We start from the raw sequence: 22,185 nt of genomic DNA on the forward strand, positions 1-22,185 counted from the left end.
TTTATAGTCTGTTTGAATAATTCAAATCCAGAGGTGTTTTTTTTTGTTTTTGTTGACAGTGAATGATCAGAAGCTTATGGCAATGCAAGCATGCTGCACTCGGCAAGACACAGCCAGCTTCTGTTTTTCTAGGCACTCTTTCTAAGAAAAGTAGAAGAATCAATTTACAAAGGGGCTTGTACAGTTACTGGTTACTGATGGATGTACAAGTTTGTGGGTTTTCAGTGACACTATAGGGGTATTTATATAAAGTAGACACTAACGTTTTCTTACCAGTTACATGTGTAAATGTTCAGAATACTAGCTTAAATGCACATATGTGTACACATATAGCGAATGCTACATACCTGTAGAAGGTATTCTCCGAGGACAGCAGGCTGATTGTTCTCACTGATGGGTGACGTCCACGGCAGCCCCTCCAATCGGAATCTTCACTAGCAAAGTCCTTTGCTAGCCCTCGCGCGCCTGTGCGCACTGCGCATGCGCGGCCGTCTTCCCGCCCGAAACCGGCTTGAGCCGGCCAGTCTCATATGTAGCAAGACAAATACCAGGGAAGACACAACTCCAAAGGGGAGGCGGGCGGGTTTATGAGAACAAGCAGCCTGCTGTCCTCGGAGAATACCTTCTACAGGTATGTAGCATTCGCTTTCTCCAAGGACAAGCAGGCTGCTTGTTCTCACTGATGGGGTATCCCTAGCCCCCAGGCTCACTCAAAACAACAACCATGGTCAATTGGGCCTCGCAACGGCGAGGACATAACTGAGATTGACCTAAAAAATTTACCAACTAACTGAGAGTGCAGCCTGGAACAGAACAAACAGGGCCCTCGGGGGGTGGAGTTGAATCCTAAAGCCCAAACAGGTTCTGAAGAACTGACTGCCCGAACCGACTGTCGCGTCGGGTATCCTGCTGCAGGCAGTAATGAGATGCGAATGTGTGGACAGATGACCACGTCGCAGCTTTGCAAATTTCTTCAATAGAGGCTGACTTCAAGTGGGCTACCGACGCAGCCATGGCTCTAACATTATGAGCCGTGACATGACCCTCAAGAGCCAGCCCCGCCTGGGCGTAAGTGAAGGAAATGCAATCTGCTAGCCAATTGGATATGGTGCGTTTCCCCACAGCCACTCCCCTCCTGTTGGGATCAAAAGAAACAAACAATTTGGCGGACTGTCTGTTGGGCTGTGTCCGCTCCAGGTAGAAGGCCAATGCTCTCTTGCAGTCCAATGTGTGCAGCTGACGTTCAGCAGGGCAGGAATGAGGACGGGGAAAGAATGTTGGCAAGACAATTGACTGGTTCAGATGGAACTCCGACACGACCTTTGGCAAGAACTTAGGGTGAGTGCGGAGGACTACTCTGTTATGATGAAATTTGGTGTAAGGGGCCTGGGCTACCAGGGCCTGAAGCTCACTGACTCTACGAGCTGAAGTAACTGCCACCAAGAAAATGACCTTCCAGGTCAAGTACTTCAGATGGCAGGAATTCAGTGGCTCAAAAGGAGGTTTCATCAGCTGGGTGAGAACGACATTGAGATCCCATGACACTGTAGGAGGCTTGACAGGGGGCTTTGACAAAAGCAAACCTCTCATGAAGCGAACAACTAAAGGCTGTCCCGAGATCGGCTTACCTTCCACATGGTAATGGTATGCACTGATTGCACTAAGGTGAACCCTTACAGAGTTGGTCTTGAGACCAGACTCAGACAAGTGCAGAAGGTATTCAAGCAGGGTCTGTGTAGGACAAGAGCGAGGATCTAGGGCCTTGCTGTCACACCAGACGGCAAACCTCCTCCATAGAAAGAAGTAACTCCTCTTAGTGGAATCTTTCCTGGAAGCAAGCAAGATGTGGGAGACACCCTCTGACAGACCCAAAGAGGCAAAGTCTACGCTCTCAACATCCAGGCCGTGAGAGCCAGGGACCGGAGGCTGGGATGCAGAAGAGCCCCTTTGTCCTGCGTGATGAGGGTCGGAAAACACTCCAATCTCCACGGTTCTTCGGAGGATAACTCCAGAAGAAGAGGGAACCAGATCTGACGCGGCCAAAAAGGAGCAATCAGAATCATGGTGCCTCGGTCTTGCTTGAGTTTCAACAAAGTCTTCCCCACCAGAGGAATGGGAGGATAAGCATACAGCAGACCCTCCCCCCAATCCAGGAGGAAGGCATCCGATGCCAGTCTGCCGTGGGCCTGAAGCCTGGAACAGAACTGAGGGACTTTGTGGTTGGCTCGAGATGCGAAGAGATCCACCAAGGGGGTGCCCCACGCTTGGAAGATCTGGCGCACCACTCGGGAGTTGAGCGACCACTCGTGAGGTTGCATAATCCTGCTCAATCTGTCGGGCAGACTGTTGTTTACGCCTGCCAGATATGTGGCTTGGAGCACCATGCCGTGACGGCGAGCCCAGAGCCACATGCTGACGGCTTCCTGACACAGGGGGGCGAGATCCGGTGCCCCCCTGCTTGTTGACGTAGTACATGGCAACCTGGTTGTCTGTCTGAATTTGGATAATTTGGTGGGACAGCCGATCTCTGAAAGCCTTCAGAGCGTTCCAGATCGCTCACAACTCCAGAAGATTGATCTGTAGATCGCGTTCCTGGAGGGACCAGCTTCCTTGGGTGTGAAGCCCATCGACATGAGCTCCCCATCCCAGGAGAGACGCATCCGTGGTCAGCACTTTTTGTGGCTGAGGAATTTGGAAAGGACGTCCCAGAGTCAGATTGGACCAAATCGTCCACCAATACAGGGATTCGAGAAAACTCGTGGACAGGTGGATCACGTCTTCTAGATCCCCAGCAGCTTGAAACCACTGGGAAGCTAGGGTCCATTGAGCAGATCTCATATGAAGGCGGGCCATGGGAGTCACATGAACTGTGGAGGCCATGTGGCCCAGCAATCTCAACATCTGCCGAGCTGTGATCTGCTGGGACGCTCGCACCCGCTAGACGAGGGACAACAAGTTGTTGGCTCTCGCCTCTGGGAGATAGGCGCGAGCCGTCCGAGAATCCAGCAGAGCTCCTATGAATTCGAGTCTCTGCATTGGGAGAAGATGGGACTTTGGATAATTTATCACAAACCCCAGTAGCTCCAGGAGGCGAATAGTCATCTGCATGGACTGCAGGGCTCCTGCCTCGGATGTGTTCTTCACCAGCCAATCGTCGAGATATGGGAACACGTGCACCCCCAGCCTGCGAAGTGCCGCTGCTACTACAGCCAAGCACTTTGTGAACACCCTGGGCGCAGAGGCGAGCCCAAAGGGTAGCACACAGTACTGGAAGTGACGTGTGCCCAGCTGAAATCGCAGATACTGTCTGTGAGCTGGCAGTATCGGGATGTGTGTGTAGGCATCCTTCAAGTCCAGAGAGCATAGCCAATCGTTTTCCTGAATCATGGGAAGTAGGGTGCCCAGGGAAAGCATCCTGAACTTTTCTTTGACCAGATATTTGTTCAGGGCCCTTAGGTCTAGGATGGGACGCATCCCCCCTGTTTTCTTTTCCATAAGGAAGTACCTGGAATAGAATCCCAGCCCTTCTTGCCCGGATGGCACGGGCTCGACCGCATTGGCGCTGAGAAGGGCGGAGAGTTCCTCTGCAAGTACCTGCTTGTGCTGGAAGCTGTAAGACTGAGCTCCCGGTGGACAATTTGGAGGTTTTGAGGCCAAATTGAGGGTGTATCCTTGCCGGACTATTTGGAGAACCCACTGATCGGAGGTTATGAGAGGCCACCTTTGGTGAAAAGCTTTCAACCTCCCTCCGACTGGCAGGTCGCCCGGCACTGACACTTGGATGGCGGCTATGCTCTGCTGGAGCCAGTCAAAAGCTCGCCCCTTGCTTTTGCTGGGGAGCCGCGGGGCCTTGCTGAGTCGCACGCTGCTGACGAGAGCGAGCGCGCTGGGGCTTAGCCTGGGCCGCAGGCTGTCGAGAAGGAGGATTGTACCTACGCTTGCCAGAAGAGTAGGGAACAGTCTTCCTTCCCCAAAAAAATCTTCTACCTGTAGAGGTAGAGGCTGAAGGCTGCCGGCGGGAGAACTTGTCGAATGCGGTGTCCCGCTGGTGGAGCTGCTCTACCACCTGTTCGACTTTCTCTCCAAAAATGTTATCCGCACGGCAAGGCGAGTCCGCAATCCGCTGCTGGATTCTATTCTCCAGGTCGGAGGCACGCAGCCATGAGAGCCTGCGCATCACCACACCTTGAGCAGCGGCCCTGGACGCAACATCAAAGGTGTCATACACCCCTCTGGCCAGGAATTTTCTGCACGCCTTCAGCTGCCTGACCACCTCCTGAAAAGGCTTGGCTTGCTCAGGGGGGAGCGCATCAACCAAGCCCGCCAACTGCCGCACATTGTTCCGCATGTGTATGCTCGTGTAGAGCTGGTAAGACTGAATTTTGGCCACGAGCATAGAAGAATGGTAGGCCTTCCTCCCAAAGGAGTCTAAGGTTCTAGAGTCCTTGCCCGGGGGCGCCGAAGCATGCTCCCTAGAACTCTTAGCCTTCTTTAGGGCCAGATCCACAACTCCAGAATCATGAGGCAACTGGGTGCGCATCAGATCTGGGTCCCCATGGATCCGGTACTGGGGCTCGATCTTCTTGGGGATGTGGGGATTAGTTAAAGGTTTTGTCCAGTTCGCAAGCAATGTCTTTTTTAGGACATGGTGCAAGGGAACAGTGGACGCTTCCTTAGGTGGAGAAGGATAGTCCAGGAGCTCAAACATTTCAGCCCTGGGCTCGTCCTCCACAACCACCGGGAAGGGGATGGCCGTAGACATCTCCCGGACAAAGGAAGCGAAAGACAGACTCTCAGGAGGAGAAAGCTGTCTTTCAGGAGAGGGAGTGGGATCGGAAGGAAGACCCTCAGACTCCTCGTCAGAGAAATATCTGGGGTCTTCTTCCTCTTCCCACGAGGCCTCACCCTCGGTGTCAGACACAAGCTCACGGACCTGTGTCTGCAACCGTGCCCGACTCGACTCCGTGGAGCCACGTCCACGATGGGGGCGTCGAGAGGTAGACTCCCTCGCCCGCATCGGCGAAGCTCCCTCCGCCGACGTAGTCGGGGAGCCTTCCTGGGAGGCGACGGCAGCCGGCACCGCACGCGGCACCGACGCCGGAGACCTCACCTCGGGCGATGGGCCAGCCGGCGCCACGCTCGACGGTACCGGCGGCGCTGGGTAGGGCGCAACAGCTCTCCCAGAATCTCTGGGAGAACGGCCCGGAGGCTCTCGTTCAGAGCGGCTGCAGAGAAAGGCATGGAAGTCGATGCAGGCGTCGACGTCAGAACCTGTTCCGGGCGTGGAGGCTGTTCCGGGCTGTCCAGAGTGGAGCGCATCGACACCTCCTGAACAGAGGGTGAGCGGTCCTCTCGGTGCCGATGCCTGCTGGGTGCCGACTCCCTCGGCGACCCAGAGCTCTCGGTACCGACACGGGAAGGGGACCGGTGACGATGCTTCTTCGACTTCTTGGAACGAAGCATGTCACCGGAGCTTCCCGGTACCGACGAGGAGGACGTAGAATCCAGCCGTCGCTTCCTCGGGGCCGAGGCCGAAGGAGGTCGGTCTCGGGGGGGCTGTACCGCAGGAGCCCTCAGGGTAGGGGGAGACCCACCCGAAGGCTCACCGCCACCAGCAGGGGAATGGACAGCCCTCACCTGCACTCCCGACGATGCACCACCATCCGACGACATCAGCAGACGAGGTCCCGGTACCACCGACGTCGATGCAGCTATCCGATGTCTCGGCGCCGATGCAGAGGCCGATGTCTCGATGCACTGGCGGCCGAGGATGAAGCTCTGGACGCTGAAGACGTCGATGCACTCGATTCCCCCGGTGCCGATGCCGACGAAGAGCCCGAGAACAAAACGTTCCACTGGGCCAATCTCGCTACCTGAGTCCGCCTACAGGCCTGAGGGCGGTGCTCGGCCCCCAGACACTGAAGACACGACGCGTGCCTGTCAGTGAGCGAGATTACCCGGGCGCACTGGGTGCACTTCTTGAAGCCGCTGGAAGGCTTCGATGTCATGGGCGGAAAAATCACGCCGGTGAAATCAAAATCCGAAATGGCGAAAATGAGCACCAAAACTTTGAGAGAGAAAAATCTCGACCGAGGCCGAAAGAGGCCTACCCCGACCACGAAAGAAAACTTACCGGGGCAAAATCTGAAAATACGGGAAGGGGCAAACGAAACCCGAGGGGGCTTCCGGAACACTTCCCGAACAGTTTTAAGGATTTTCCGAAGAAAAACACGTCAAAAAAAAGGACGCGCGAGGTCGACTTTCCGGGGCTCGACACGGCGAAAACACGACCGTACCGAGTGCGGACGAAAGAAGACTGGCCGGCTCAAGCCGGTTTCGGGCGGGAAGACGGCCGCGCATGCGCGGTGCGCACAGGCGCGCGAAGGCCAGCAAAGGACAGTGCTAGTGAAGATTCCGATTGGAGGGGCTGCCGTGGACGTCACCCATCAGTGAGAACAAGCAGCCTGCTTGTCCTCGGAGAATTGTGCATATGCTGGATATCCACCTATTTGCTATTCTGTAAATACATGCATATTTGTGATGGTGCATAATTTACAGGTGGGTATAAACATAAGCAATCTCTGGGCAGTACATGGGCAGGGCGTACATTTATGCACATAATTTACAGAATACTATGTTGCATGCATATCACTGGCACTTATGCAAACAAACTTACACCAGCTTTATAGTGTACCTGCTTTTCCCATATAGGATATGCACTTCTCAAGTGCCCTGATAAAAATACGGGGGGGGGGGGGGGGGGTGCCTAAATAGAAAGAAGATGGAAACACTTCATGGCTGTTGAGGTGTTATGTTGGGAAAGAGTAGTGGGAACTAAGGCCAGTGGCAAACAGACTTCTATGTTCTGTGTCCTGCAAATGGCAAAAGACTGGTGAAGATTGGCAATTCCAGTAGTGTATATCATGTCATATTCTACGAGTGAGGGTGCTGTGCATCTCAAGGGTGAGGGAAAGATATCTTAATTAGCAATACTTTGGTTATAACCATATATTATTCCAAGACTCCGTCATAGTTAAGTGCCTATATGAGATTGGCATGATGGCAATTTGCCAACCAGTTTTAAGCATGAATGAATATAACCTGCACAGACTGGCAGGTGCTGCTCTGGCTGCCTTTTTTGACAAGCTGGATAGACCATGTATGTCTTTACCTGTTGTCATTTAGGCCCCCTTTTACAAAGTCGGCAATACCGCACCGGCAGCTGCTAGCACGTCTTTGTAAAAGGGGGCCTTACTGCGTTATAGTGCTGGGGCAAGTGAGGGCATAAATGTATAATTGTGATATTCAGTAAAGAGGATATCCTAAATTAAACCACTTAACTATCTGTATAGCAGTTGAGTATCACCAATATTCCACAGATTCTATATATGGCACTCAAAATTGAGCACTTACCCAATTTGTGCATTAAATTTAATTGAGCAATGAGCTATTAGCACCAATAATTGGGTGCTAACAGTCAATTATTGGCATTAATTGGCAACAATTTGGATTTACGTGCACATCTTGCTAAATGCTATTCTATAAAGATGTGTGCATAAATCTCAGCATGCAACTGTAAAGGGGGTATGGCCATGGGAGGAGCATTGGCAGGTCAGGAGCATTCAGTAAATATGTGTGCAGTATTATAGAATTCGGGGAATACACACCTAATTTAGGTGCAAGGATTTACACCAGGTTTCAGTTGGTGTAAATCCTCATGCCTAAAAGTTGGGTGCGGATCCCGGCACTAGCACTATTATATAAACAGTGCCTATGGGTTCTTCTGCTACTGTTGAAGATCATGCTTTCCCTGGGTGATTTCCTGTTGTTGTTTGTTAGGGTTGTGAGATATTTCCTATTTTGCAAGCCATGTCTTTTGCTTGGTCAGAACAGTCAAACACAGTCTTTTGTCTGGGATGATCTTAATAGCTGGCTGTTCTTAGCGCCAGCAGCAGATGAATCCAGAGACCATCTACCAGCAGGTGGAGATAGAGAGCACTGAAATGAAGTGCCTCATGGGATGTAATGCTCTCTGGTCTGTTAGTATTCTCTGTCTCCATCAGGCGGATGGATGGTTTCTCTATGTACTCTATGTACTGCTGCTAGCTCCTAGCCTCCTTTAGGTTCAGTGGTCACACCAGGTCCCCCCCCCCCCCCACCCTGTGCCACTTTCTTGTCGTACTTCCTTTCTCCTTCCTCCTTCCTCCCACCCACCCACAGCCACAAAAAAACCCCAAACCATTCTAATTCCTTGTAGTGTTGAGTTTTCTCTCATTGTGACACGGTGGTCGGTGGAGGAATTCTTTTGTTGAATTGGGCACTGGAGAGTTCTATAGGCACTATTGCATCATAGCTGTGGGTCACAGAAAGGACTCCCGAAAGTACTACATTTTGGTGAGTGTCTCTAAAACATTTCATGTTGGGGCTCTGTTTTATCCTTCCTCCTTGTCTGGTTAGCTGCGAAGCTTGTTAAGCGCTGTTCTTGCTGTGGTAGGTGGAGACAGCATCAGGCCAGTATCCGGGGAGGCTGTGCCACATCCTGAGGCCACAGTGATTTCCCGCATGGCTGAGACACATGCCATTTCTCTTGAGCTTGTCAGCCCAACAGCGGCCATTTTGCAGCGCAAGTCAGAGGCCGGCTGCCGGTTCTGATGGTCTGGCTGAGCTTCTCCCCTCATGTTTGGAGGCCCCTGGAGTTCTTTCTGGGGGAGATGTGTCTGAAACTTTCTTTCTGGAATTTGTCCTGCTGTTGCATCGCACATATTTATTAAAAACTTCAAGGACAGATGTAACCCCATCTTTGGAGCACACAGGGCTCACGGTGGTGGATCTTGCCCCCAAGAGGTGCCACTGTGACTGTATTTCGGAGGGGGGGGGTCTCTGGCTCTGCTTTCCCCTTCTGTTTCTGAAGGAGTTCTCTAAGGGCCTTCTCCTTCCACACAGAAACAGTTTGAATTGGAGGAGGGAGACATTATTCAGAAGGAGGCAGATGATCCTTCTGCGGTACACTTGAATAAGGAGGAATCAGCTTCATTAATTAACTAAGGCTCTTCGTCCTCAATATTTTGGCATCTGATCAAGCTACTCCAGCTGCTTCAGATCCTAAGCTGGCTAGCACCCATTGGCCACCTCGATCCTTTCCTGTGCATGAGGCCATGCATGAAATCATTTCTGCGCAGTGGCTTATGCCAGATGCTCCACTGAGGGTGGCCAAAGCAATGTCCCTTTACCCGCTGGTACTGTTAGAGCTGGATAAGTTCCATCTGCCTTGAGTGGATGCTTTGGTGGCGGCCATCAAAAAGACCACCTTACTTGTAGAGGGTGGCATTGCTTTAAAGGATGTTCAGGATCGAAATCTGGAGTCCTCTCTGAAGCTTTCTTTCAAGGTGTCTGCTCTCTCACTGCAGGCGGCTATCAGTAGTTCTTATGCAGCTAGAGGCTGTCTTAGCTGGGTACAGCAATTTGTGGATTTCTTCCAGGAATCTGACAGACAGATGCTTTTAGAATTACCAGATGTGGAGACAGGGTTGACCTATTTGGGGGATTCCCTATATGATTTGATTCGCACATCCGCGAAGCAGATGTCTTTGGCAGTCACAGCTTGCCATTTATTGTGGTTGCTCCACTGGGCTGTGGACACTGCTTTTATGCAGCATTTGGTAAAACTCCTCTTTAAAGGGCATTTGCTTTTTGGGGAGGATTTAGAGAAGTTAGTCAAAGGCCTGGGTGATTCCAAGACTTGGCATCTGCTGGAAGATAAAAGCTAAACCTTCAGCGTGGCCTGGTCAGTCTCGTCCTCAGTTCAAGGATACGTGCTGCTATCAGCTGGGATGGTCAAGCCATTCCCAGCATTCTTGCTATCAGCATTGGTGACCCTTTCACTCTGACAAACGACTAATTTCCTCTGACTCGCACCCACTTCTTGGCTCATCCTACACAATGATGGGGCTCCGGGTCACTCCTCCGCTCTGATTGGCGGACGAGTGTCACTGTTCTTCGAAGAGTGAGCCCACATACTCTTAGATCATTGGATCCTCGACATTATTCGAGAAGGGTACAACTTAGAATTTGCCTCTCATTACAGATTTTTTTTCTTGGGAGTCCCCGTACTGGAAGTCGAGCAAGAGTTTGGCGATTCATTGTATTCTCGGGTCGTTACTTGGCATTGGGAACCATAATTCAAGTTCCTTCCGGCGGACAGGTCATTACTCCATTTATTTTGTGTTTCCCAAGAAAAGGGAGGATGCCTTTCGTCTAGTCCTTGACCTCAAAAGAGTCAACCGAATTCTGAAAGTCTGTCACTTTCGCATGGAGACCCTGCAGTCGGTGCTGGCTGTTTTCAGCCCATCGAGTTCCTCACAGCCTTGGATCTCAAGAAGGCATATTTACACATTCCCATTTGGCCTCCTCATAAGAAGTTTCTTCGCTGTGCTCCGACAGCATTTTCAGTTTCAAGCACTGGCTTTCAGTCTAGCCATGGCGCCTTGGACATTTTCCAAGGTCATGGTGACAAGCCTTTCTGAGGTGCAAAGGAATCCGCATCCATCCTTATCTGGACGATCGGCTGATCATGGCATCTTCAGTTCTGGAGAGCATATAGGCCATGACTCGGGTCCTATCTCTCTTGCAGTCTGGTTGGGTCAGGTCATCAATCTACCCAAGAGTCAGCTAGTTTCCACTCAGATACTGGAGTATCAAGGGGTTCAGTTTGACACAGCTCAGGGCAGGGTCTTTTTGCCAGAGCAGTGGTACACCAAGTTGTAGGGGCAGATTCACCTTCACTCTCCCATCCCTCGCGTTTGGGACTACGTTCAGGTTCTCAGGTCAATTGCGGTGACCTTGGATGTCATGCCATAGGCTTGGGTGCACGTGACCATTGCAGCAATCTCTCCTCAGTCGCTGGTCCCCAGTATTGCAGGATTATGATCTGGCGCTACACTGGATGACAGCAGCGTGGTGGCTGCTGGATTCTAATTTACGCAAGACAGTGGTACAGATGCGAGCCTGACAGGGTAGGGTGCTCATTGTCTCCGCTAAGTGGCTTGAGGTTACTGGTCCGTGAAGGAGGCCCGGTGGCCAATCAGTTGGTTGGAGCTTCAGGCAGTACACCCTCTATTAGAGTTTAAAACTCTGGTGGAGGGCAAGCCGGTTCATGTCCTCTCCAGCCAAATGATGGTGGTGGGTTATATCAAAGGTCCAAAACTTCCACAAACAAAATGAACAAAGAACACACAAAGGTGGAAGATGCCAAGAAACCAAAAACAACCACTTCTGAAACCACGGTAGTAGAAGCACCAAATGAAAGTTTATTGGGACCCTACACGGTCCGTGTTTCGGCTAAGCAGCCTTCATCAGGGGTCATAGACTTGACGTATACAGTTGTACTTCACGATCTCTCCAGATGAAAAAATGTAAACAAGTGTGTTGCTCATAGTCCGCAAAGAAAAATGGGAATGTGAATCAGATTTGGTGTTTCTACTACTGTGGTTTCAGAAGTGGTCATTTTTGGATTTGTGGCATCTTCCACCTTTGTGTGTTCTTGGTGGGTTATATCAATCAGCAAAGGAGTGGGGGAGTGTCCTAGTGGTTAGAGCACCGATCTTGCAATCCAGAGGTGGCCGGTTCAAATCCCACTGCTGCTCCTTCTGATCTTGGGCAAGTCACTTAACCCTCCATTGCCTCAGGTACAAATTTAGATTGTGAGCCCTCCTGGGACAGAGAAATATTCAGAGTACCTGAATGTAACTCGCCTTGAACTACTACTGAAAAAGGTGTCAGCAAAATCTAAATAAATAAAGGGGGCACGCAGTGTAGCCCTGGTTCTCAAAGCTCATCTGCTCATCAGTTGCCAGAAACTCATTTACAGCAGCTCTTGGCGGTGCATATTGCAGAGGTTCAGAATGTACAGGCAGATTACCTGAGTAGACACGGGAGAATGGGAGCTGGCAGATTTGGCATTTCAGCTGATCACTGGCAAATGGGGTCACCGGTCATGGATCTCATGGTGACTCACCGCTATGCCAGAGCCCCGCGTGTTTTCAGTAGGAGGCAGGAATATGGCTCAGAAGGGCTGGGCGGTGTTCTTCTCTGTGTTTCCTCCATGGCCCATGTTAGGCAGAGTGCTCCAGAGGATTTTGCACCATCCAGATCACATGATTATCATCACGCCAGATTTGCCATGCTACCCATGGTATGCCCCTTCGGTTGCTCCTTTGTCCTGATCTTATGGTTCTCAGGGCCCAGTTCAGATGGAGGATCCCTCCCGCTTTGGTCTTATTGCTTGGCTCTTGAGCAGGCAAAGTTGAGGAGGAAAAGAAGCGATCTACCTCTGTGGCTTATACCAGGGTGTGGCAGTTCTTTAAGGTGTGGTGTGCAGAACAGGCGATTTCTCCCTTTCGGCCTTGTCTTCCCCAGACTTTGGCTTTTTTGCAAGACAGCTTGGGGAAAGGTCTCGCTTACAACTCTTCAGGTGCAGGTGGCAGCCTTGGCCTGTTATAGAGGCAGCTGCTTCATTCATCCTTCTTGTCTTATCTGGATATCATTTGGTTTTTGAAGGGAGTGGATTGTCTTAAGCTGCCGGTATGCCCTCTGTGTTCGGAGTGGAACATTAATCTGGTGCTTTGTGCCCTTCAGAAGGCTTATTTGGAGCCATTGCGTCTCTCTTCTTTGAAAGATCTGACCTTCAAACAGTCTTTCTTATTGCCACGTCGTTGGCATGCTGGGTCTCGGAGCTTCAAGCATTGTCGTGTCAGGATCCTTTTCTGTGCTTCTTACCCAGAGGGTTGATGGTGCACATGGTTCCCTCTTTTCTTCCTAAGGTGGTGTCTGCCTTTCACCTTAATCAGCCATTGTTTCTTCCCGTTTTTCGGGCGGACCTGTACCCTCGGGACTATAACTTCCTACGCCTTCTTGATGTCAATCATGCTTTTTGTTACCTGGAGACAACCAATGAGTTTTGTCAGTCTGCTCATTTGTTTGTGCTTCACTCCGGGCCTTGTAAAGGGCAGGCATTGTCAAAAGTGACTGTTGCTTGCTGGGTAAATGATGCTATCATTTCAGCCTATTTGTTAACGTGTAAACCGCTTCCATCCTATTTGTGGGTGCATTCTACTCAGCAGTTGCCACTTCGTGGACAGAGGTATATTTATTTTCTTTGGATGAAATTTGCAGGGCGTTGACATGGTCATCCGTCCATACCTTCTTCAGGTATTATCATCTGAATGTCTCTGCCCACACAGACATTGCTTTTGGGGCGTCAGCTCTGTCAGTGGGAGCTTCTGCTTCTCACCATATTTAGGACTGCTTTGCTACATCCCACTAGTCTCTGAATTCATCTGCTGCATCTGAAAGAAAGAAAATTATCAGGTTAAGACATAATTTTTCATTTCTGAAGAATTGGGGGAGCTTCCTTGTCAGAGCTGTACTCACATTCTCATTTGTGCTTGAAGGTGTTCCTTCAATGAAAAGCTTGACACTCAGCCTGTCACTGTAGCCTAATGGTTAGCGCAGCAGCCTCAGATGCTACAGATCTGGGTTCAAATCCCACTGCAGCAGGTAGTCACCCTACACAACTTACCTAGCTATACACTACTGGGTTTGACCAGGGACAGAAAGGGTTCTGTAGCAACTTATGTCAGTACAGATTTTTCTTTACACAGTCTCATCCCATTAACAAATGTGTGCTTTGGGAAACCCACACTGTTTAATGTATCTCCTAGGTGTGGCGGTTGAGGGACAAATGTATACTGAGCATACAGTGATTCCCATGGGATAATGCCATATTCAAGTTTTCTGTCTGTATGGAGACTAGGGATGAGAAGGGGAGGGAGAGGGAAAGGGAGATTGAGTGGCAGGTACATTAGATGTTTCACAATGCTATCTAGCTGTTCACAGTGGGGATTGACATTACTATGATACGTGACTCTTCCTGCTTCTGTGTCACAGTGTAGATTTCCATGCTGATGTCTGTATATTTGCCTCATGACATTAAGGAAGAAGCTGTTGTGGTGGCTTCAGTGATCTTATTTCCAGGACGTGACACATATGGAAATAGCAATATTACACTCTGACATGAACATGCTGCCCTCAAATGAATATGTACAGATGCCTGGCACAGAGTACTTCGAAGCCAAGGGGTAGTCTAGTGGTTAGAGTAGTAGACTTGACATTCAGGGGTGTCAGGTTCAAATCCCACCACTGGTACCTCACACTCTCAGCTAGTCACTTCACCCTCCACTGCCAATTACAGAAGTAGCATGCAAATAATGCTTTCTTGTACTGAGCTAATAGCTTTACTGATGCAATCAGGAATGTTATTCTTAGCTCCTAAGGGATGGAGGCTTGTGCATTATATGAGGTGGTTAGCCTCTGCCAGGCCTTTCTGTAGTTGTAGCTCTTCTTCCTGTGACCTGGCAGGATGAGAGTGTCTGGCTCTGAAAACTAGGCTGTCTTCTCTGCTTGTAGTCATTTTGTACACTGTCCCTGCATGCATGACATTGTCATGCATTACATGCTGATGGCGTTGCTAATATATCAGCGCTGATATATTAGCAAAGAAAATCACCACCAAAGTTTGTGCATTCAAGTTTTGGCACAGATCTATTTTTTAAAGCATCAAAAAATTGACACCGAGAACTATCACACAGCTTGACCCACCAAGTGCTATTCTAACAGCTTGACTCACCATTTATAGATTAGCATTAGTCGTCGATTTTTTTTAAGCGCTGATTTTTGAGTGCCATATATAGAGTCTAGGCCTTAAGCATATCTGCCAATAGTCATGAGTCTGCACATAGATTCAATGCCTCTGACTGAATTTGTATTCTTTTAAAGGCTACAGCTGATGTTTGAAAAAGCCTTGACTTTGAGAACTGAGAATTGCCTTTCATGTCCTATTTATCTGTCTGTGACTATCTTTAGTGACGTAATTAACTATCTGCCTTTGGAACCAGCAGTTTGAAAACAAATCATAGACAAGTTTGTTTGTTTGTTTTTAAAGCTTTGGAATATGTTGCTAGGGGTGTGGTCAAGAGGAAGAGTTCATAAGAAATTATTAGTCAGATAGACTTAGAATAGTAATTGCTTATCCCTGGAAATGAGCTATGAGAAATAGATCTATGTTTTGGGATCTGCTTTGACACTGACCAGGTCAAAAGTACAGAATACTGCTCTTGATTTACCTTGATCAAAAATATTCAATAAATAATGTGAAGTGACACTGCCTAAGCAAAAACAAAATCACTTGAACTGAATTGTTGATGCTAGTTCACCATGTTTTGTTTCATGACACTTCTGTGTATTTGAAGAATGTTATTCAGCAATATGTTCCACAGAGATAATTGCAGTCAATGAATGCTGGAAATTTAGTTGTGCCTCCCTTGAATCATTTTCGACTGGATGTGACTAGGAAAGGATCCTTTTGTTTGCTGGGCATTTCGAATAGAATCGTTTGCCAGTTGGACTGAAACATGAGACCCATTTGTTGGCATTTTAAGCCTCAGTTCAAAGCACATTTGATGTGTCTTGTTTTTCATGCTACTGCTGGTCAATTGTAAGGCTGTGCCTCAGATATTCCTGTTGTCTGTTGATGAACTATGAAGTAGGTTAAGTTTTGACCTGTGTTATGTTTTTGCTTTGTATATGTTATGGGTTTTTTTTGTGTGCATGTTGTACCTCACCCTGGATAAGGGCAGGTTATAAATTATAAATCTAAAGTTTAAGCACCTTACTAATATAACAGAGAAAGAGACCACATGCAATGTAAAGTAAACCACACCACCCAAGAGTATCTTGTGGTCTTAACTGTGTAACAAAAACACCATCGTTGATCTGAAAAACTTATTTGGCCCTCACTTTAGAAAGCCTATTTGTGATATGCATATGTAAGGGAAAGGGAAATGGGACTTGATATACTGCCTTTCTGTGGTATTTTGCAACTACATTCAAAGCGGTTTACATATATACAGGTACTTGTTTTGTACCAGGGGCAATGGAGGGTTAAGTGACTTGCCCACAGTCAGAAGGAGCTACAGTGGGAATTGAACCCAGTTCCCCAGGATCAAAATCCACTGCACTAACCACTAGGCTACTCCTCCACTGCTGTGTATGCTATATACACAACTGCCATTAGAAAATGGCAGTTGTGTATATAGCATACACATGTAAAATCCAATTTCAGAAAGCACATTTTCTATAAGTGTGTATCACTAATACATATATGTGGGAAGGGGAATATGTTTAGGAAGGAGCCAGGGCAGGGCTTAGACCAGGGCTACAACATACATGTGTACTCTGTTTCATTAAGAGAATACATGTATGTCCAAACAGAGAAACCTTGGAATATACATCTGCTCATTCCTACAAAGTGCCAGTAAGATGTGGTGAAAGCTGCCATTTTACCGCACCTTACTGGTTCCTCTCCCACAGCCCCCCCCCCCCCCCCCCCACCCATCACAACTCACCCAGATGATTTATTTATTTATTTATTTATTTATTTATTTATTGTCCAAACTTCTATACCATTTAAATATAAGCGGTTTACAAAATACAAACAAAATATATAACAAATACAAATTACAAATAGACGCAACAAAATTAAAATTGAAAACATTGTCTGCTAATAACATAACATGCTGCTATAATATCACTTTATCTCTGTTCCAATCCAACAGTTACAGAAATGCCTCAACAAATAAAGTAGTTTTTAGAAATCATTAAACTGTGAAGCCTCTGCATACGAAAGTAGCTGCCCCTATAAAGAATTCCATAAGAAAATTCCAGCTATAGAAAAAGCTGAAGACCTTGTACCATGATATGTGGGATCAACAGATGAATCAAGTGAAAGCCTCATTGCTGTCTTGGATCTGAAATTCCTATATGAATGATACATAGAAAATCAATCCTTCAAATATTGCGGATCTGGCAAATAAATTACTTGATGAACAAAACAGAGAACTTAAACTGTATCCAAGAATGAACTGGTAACCAATGCAATTATTTCAAAATGGGGGTTATATGTGCCATCCTAGATGCTCCAGTAACCAACCTCACAGCTGCATTTTGTTCTAACTGCGACAACAGCACCCCGGTCACAAACTCCCCTGTTGATGTCAGCCCCCCCACCACCATGATAGTCAACCCCCTGATCAGACCTTCACCCTCAATGGTGTTATGCTCCGGATCAGAACTCCCTGATGATGTCCACACCTTCGATCACAACCTACTCCAGATAAGAACCTCCATCCACTCCTCATAGCCAACCTCAATTCCCCCTCTTCAAAGCTCCCCAGACTTATTCTTTAGAACCCCTTCAATCTCCTCCCATGCAACCAAGCCCTTCTCCCTTGATCAAAACCTGCTCAATATCCCACCGCTTGGACTTCCCCAGACCCATTACCCATCCCAGGACCTAGTCAGAGGTGCTCATTGGTGGCCTATTGAGCTGGGGTGGGAGCGCCCCCTCCCCCACTTCCTCTGATTTTGGCTCCAGAATTCAAAATGGAGTTAATGACCCCCTCTTGCAGTAGCCTTATGGTACTGTCTATCACTAGGAGTCAACGTTCTGTATAAGGGCAAAAATGGCAGTTCTCTGGATAATTTTCTTGAACTGCATTTGGTTTTCAGTCAGATTTGTAATCATTCATAAAGTGAAATCCATAGCTGCTGTTATTCTATTGATTCATCACATTGCTTGTCTCCCTTTTTTGTTTTGACCTTCAATCTTGCCAATCATGATATCTAATGATCTTTCCCTTTGCATGATGTATCTGAAGTATGAAAGTCAAAGTCTTGTCATCTGAGCCTTCAAGGAAACCTTACACAATTTCCCCAAACAGAGCCCCCCTGTGGCACCTGACACCCCAATCAGAGCCTTCCTGTTGGCACCCAACCCTGCAAACATGCAGAACTCAAATCACTCCCAAGCAGCCTGCCCCCAGTGGAGAAGCCCCACATGCAAGCAGAAGCCTGACATATGGTTGGCTTCCCCTGGGCTAACCCCCAAAATGTCCCCCCCCCCCCCCTCCGGCAGGCCTCCTCATCCCCTCCCCACTTTCATCCTACTCACTGTGCTTACTGGGGGTTCCTTAGTGTCTAGAAGGACACCCATCCCATCACTTAGTGTCTTAGTGCACCCATCCCTTGTCTTGGCCCAATCCAATATGGTTGCCATGACTTCTAGCGGTAACATTCTGATATTGCCATTCTCAGGCTTCCATGTATAGGGCAGGGTCAGATAAATGGGCTGGAGGTGGGAGTAGGGTCATTTTAAAGGCCTTGGGCTCCCAAAATAAAGAACCCAGGGCAGGCTGCCACATTTTGGGCTCTTGTCCACATGTAGGGCCTCCCCCACTGCGGGAGACTGCTGGGATTTTAGTGCTGCAAGAAGAGCATGTTTGGGGGAGTTGGATGCCATTGGCAGAGCAATGATTGGAGGTTCAAATGCTGCCATGGAGATCTCTGATGGGGGGGGGGGGGGGTGATCAGGTGCCACCAGGGAGGTGGTTGGAGGGTTATTGTGGAGCTGAGAGTTTCCTCAACAGGTGTTGTGCTGCCAGGAAAGTATTCCAAGGGAAGTCTGTGTACTGCAAGGGGGTGGGTTAATCAGGGGGTTCCTCAGGAGGAAACTGGCATCAGGGTGGGGAGCTTGATCAAGGGCATTGGCATTGCAGGGGCACCAGACATTAGAGGTTACAGCTGCCCATACAGCAGGTACTTAGATGTGCTTTGAAGTAGGTGCAAATTCAGACATCTAGGTTTCCCCAAACAGGTGCAAATTCTTTATGTGAAATATGGAATGCACATTTGTGTCCAGTGCACTTCCTCTCCCCACCCTCCCCTTGCTTCCTTGCCATCTAGACTTACTCAGCTTACCCATGTGTGCATGACCCCCATTTTGACATGGCATTTAGGGGGGAAGTTATCAAGCTGTGTTAGGGTCCTAAGTTGCATTATTTGCCCCTCAATGTGACTTGAAGGGCTGTACCGCAGCTTGTCTTTCTCTACCACAGTAATATTTAGGTCACTGTGGATTATATATTAATGAGATGCAAAACATGAAAATGCATAAAAACCAGAAAATGTGTAAAAACCAGAATACGAGTTGCGCTGTGCATCGGGTTCATACTGCAAGTCACATTTTGGGCATAAAATGATAGTAAATTAACCTCAGCCAAAAGCTGGGGTTATTTTCCTGTACCTGGAGCAATGGGCTTCAAAGCTGCAACCTGATGATCCCAGGATGGAGCCTAAAGGGCCAGTGCCATTCCCCTCCCCCCTTTCACCCTCCAAACCCCACCACCACCATCTCTGTGGGTCCTACTAGCATTTTCCCTGGTGGTCCAGTGCTCTTTAAATTTTTTTTTTTTTTGTTACATTTGTACCCCGTTCTTTCCCACTCATGGCAGGCTCAATGCGGCTTACATGGGGCAATGGAGGGTTAAGTGACTTGCCCAGAGTCACAAGGAGCTGCCTGTGCCGGGAATCGAACTCAGTTCCTCAGTTCCCCAGTTCCTCCTGCCCTGTCAGTTCCATCTCCAAAATGGTGCCTCTAGTCAGGGACACACACTGTCAGTGGTCAGTGCCCCCAGGCAGTAAATGTCATTGGGGCTGTGGGGCCCACCACTGCACCGCCACCCCCATCACACACACTAGAACCCCCCACCACTGCCGCAGTTGCCGCCCCCTCCCACACATTACAGACCCCTGAGCCAAAGTGGGCCTTTCCCAGTCCTGCCGTGAAGGGCACTGGTAGTCTAGTGGCCTCTTAGTGGACAGGAAAGAACCTCGCTCTTTCCTACCTGATATCTCTACTGTGCCCAGTTCTGCCATGGCTGCCGAGACTTCCCACAGTAGTCTCGTGGGTATCAGCAGTCTGGTGCGACTGCAACTGGAAGTCTCGGCAGCCATTTTTAAAATCTGGAAGCGCCACCAGGTAGAGTAGCAGCAGCGGGCAGGAAAGAGTGGGCCACGGCCCACGGCTTTGAGCCCCAAGCTCCCAGGCCACTGGAATAGCACTTCTTGCGAGGTGGCAAGATAGCAACCTGTGGAACTGTTATACCACAGATTACTGACCTCCCCCCCCCCCCCCATAGTAAATCAAGGTGCAGTAAAAGCTTGCTTTAACTCTCCCCCTTAAATGGATGTTATACATCTCTGAGTACTGACATCTCTAAATAAATAAATTGCTGATATATTATTAGTAATTGGTAACTTAATTTTCAAATCAAACATTGTATCTGAAGGATGGAGGGTGGCTAACATAATGCCAGTTTTTAAAAAGGGTTCCAGAGGTGACCTGGAAATTATAGACCAGTGATCCTGATGTTAGTGCAAGGGGAAATGAAAGAGACTTATAAAGATCAAAATTACCGTATTTAACTTTGCATATCTTGTAACTTTTTTTCCAGGTTATCTTCCTTTGTATTAAGATGTTTTCTCCAGGCTCGTTCTTTTATATACATTGACCCAGTGATACTTCAAAAGACAGCTACATGGCTCACCAGACATCAGAATCCTAGTGGTGAATTCTGGGAACCAGGAAGAGTTCTAAACACACAGCTTCAAGGTGGCAATAATAGCCCGATTACTCTTACAGCATACATTATGACAGCTCTTGTAGAATATCCAGGATACAAGGTATTTAGACTTTGTAAATATTTATTATTTTCATCCAAGGATGTGTGAACTATATAGGAGAGAACAAAATGAATTGTTGGTGTCTTAGGAACATTACACTGTTCCTTTTAACCTTTCATTTGAACTTAAAGTTCTAATAGAGATATGTAAATTCTTTCCAGGTATAAATGCACAGAACACAGTCCTTTTTCAGTAGAAAGGAAACAATGGAATAAGGGGTTATAGGATGAGAATGAAGGGATTAGACTCGGGAGTAATCTAAAATATATTTCTTTAGAAAAAGGGTGGGAATGCATGGAATAGCCTTCCATTGGAGGCAGTGGAGTTAAGGCCATCATTTGAATCCAAGAAAGTATTGGACAATTCCAGGGGATCTCTGAGGGAAAGGAAGCCGAGCATTTGATGTGAATGGCATACTAGAGATGCTGCATTTTGTTTTTTCATGCAGTCATGTCCTCTATTTCTATTTTTTTTTCAGGCAGAAAGTTTTGTTCTTCCACAAAGCATTGCTACTTCTGTAACATCATTTTGTTTTTAATGTACATTAAACATTATTTTAGATTCCTGGATGAAAATGCATAAACTCAAGCTTAATGCAGAAAAAACAAAATTCCTACTGATTAGCAAAGCTATAAAGAAGAGGAAAAAAGTGTTAAGATCAATCAGACACTGTATCAGTTTTCAGCTGTATTAAAAGTATTAAGTATTTTATTAGATTGTAAGTTGTCTTTTGAATCTCATGTTAGTACACAAACCGAAAGAGCTTTTTTTTATTATGCGTAATCTTAGATTTTGATCAAGATTATTTTCATTTTATAGTACAATCTTTAATTTTGAGTATGTTAGATTATTGTAACATCATTTATCTGAGATCCTCTAAACAACTAATAAGTGAACAATACTGGAGGAGTGGCCTAGTGGTTAGGGTGGTGGACTTTGGTCCTGAGGAACTGAGTTCAATTCCCACTTCAGGCACAGGCAGCTCCTTGTGACTCTGGGCAAGTCACTTAACCCTCCATTGCCCCATGTAAACCCCATTGAGCCTGCCATGAGTGGGAAAGCATGGGGTACAAATGTAATAAAATAAGGTTGCAATTTATTCAAAATACTGCTCTTCATCTGATATACTCTTAAAAAAAAATATGATAGTGTTCTATTGTACTTTAAAAAGAGTCATTGGCTACCAGTTCATGCTAGAATCTTGTTTAAATTCATTTGTTTTATATATGAAGTGGTTCATAGCTTAACTCCCATGTATCTTTTATCTCATTTTATTTTTTCTCAAAAATCAAGGATCACCAGATCAACAGCCTTATTCTCTTTTCCTTCTTTAAAAGCTATGAAAAGATCTAAGATACTCAATCTTTTTTCATTTCAAGCTGCTCATCTTGATAAGGACATTGCGACTTTTATTTTCTTCCTTAAGTTATTTTTTGTTTTGAACATATTAATATTTATGTAGGAAATTTGTTATTATAAAACATATATTCCACATTATTCATCGTTCTAAGCGGATTACAGTAAGAAGAGACAATACAGTATATGAACATT

The 22,185-nt window shown here is 47.4% G+C and overlaps 1 protein-coding gene across 1 annotated transcript in view; it reads left to right on the forward strand.

The window, feature by feature from the left end:
• The window catches only part of CD109 (CD109 molecule), a 538,537-nt gene that overhangs the window by 372,916 nt on the left and 143,436 nt on the right, over positions 1-22,185 (forward strand). The window contains exon 25 of the mRNA XM_030199046.1: positions 20,406-20,634. Coding sequence (XP_030054906.1) covers positions 20,406-20,634 — 229 coding nt within the window. The remainder of the gene's footprint in view (positions 1-20,405; positions 20,635-22,185) is intronic.

The sequence above is a fragment of the Microcaecilia unicolor genome, chromosome 3, assembly GCF_901765095.1.
Source record: "Microcaecilia unicolor chromosome 3, aMicUni1.1, whole genome shotgun sequence".
NCBI classification, from domain to species: Eukaryota; Metazoa; Chordata; class Amphibia; order Gymnophiona; family Siphonopidae; genus Microcaecilia; species Microcaecilia unicolor.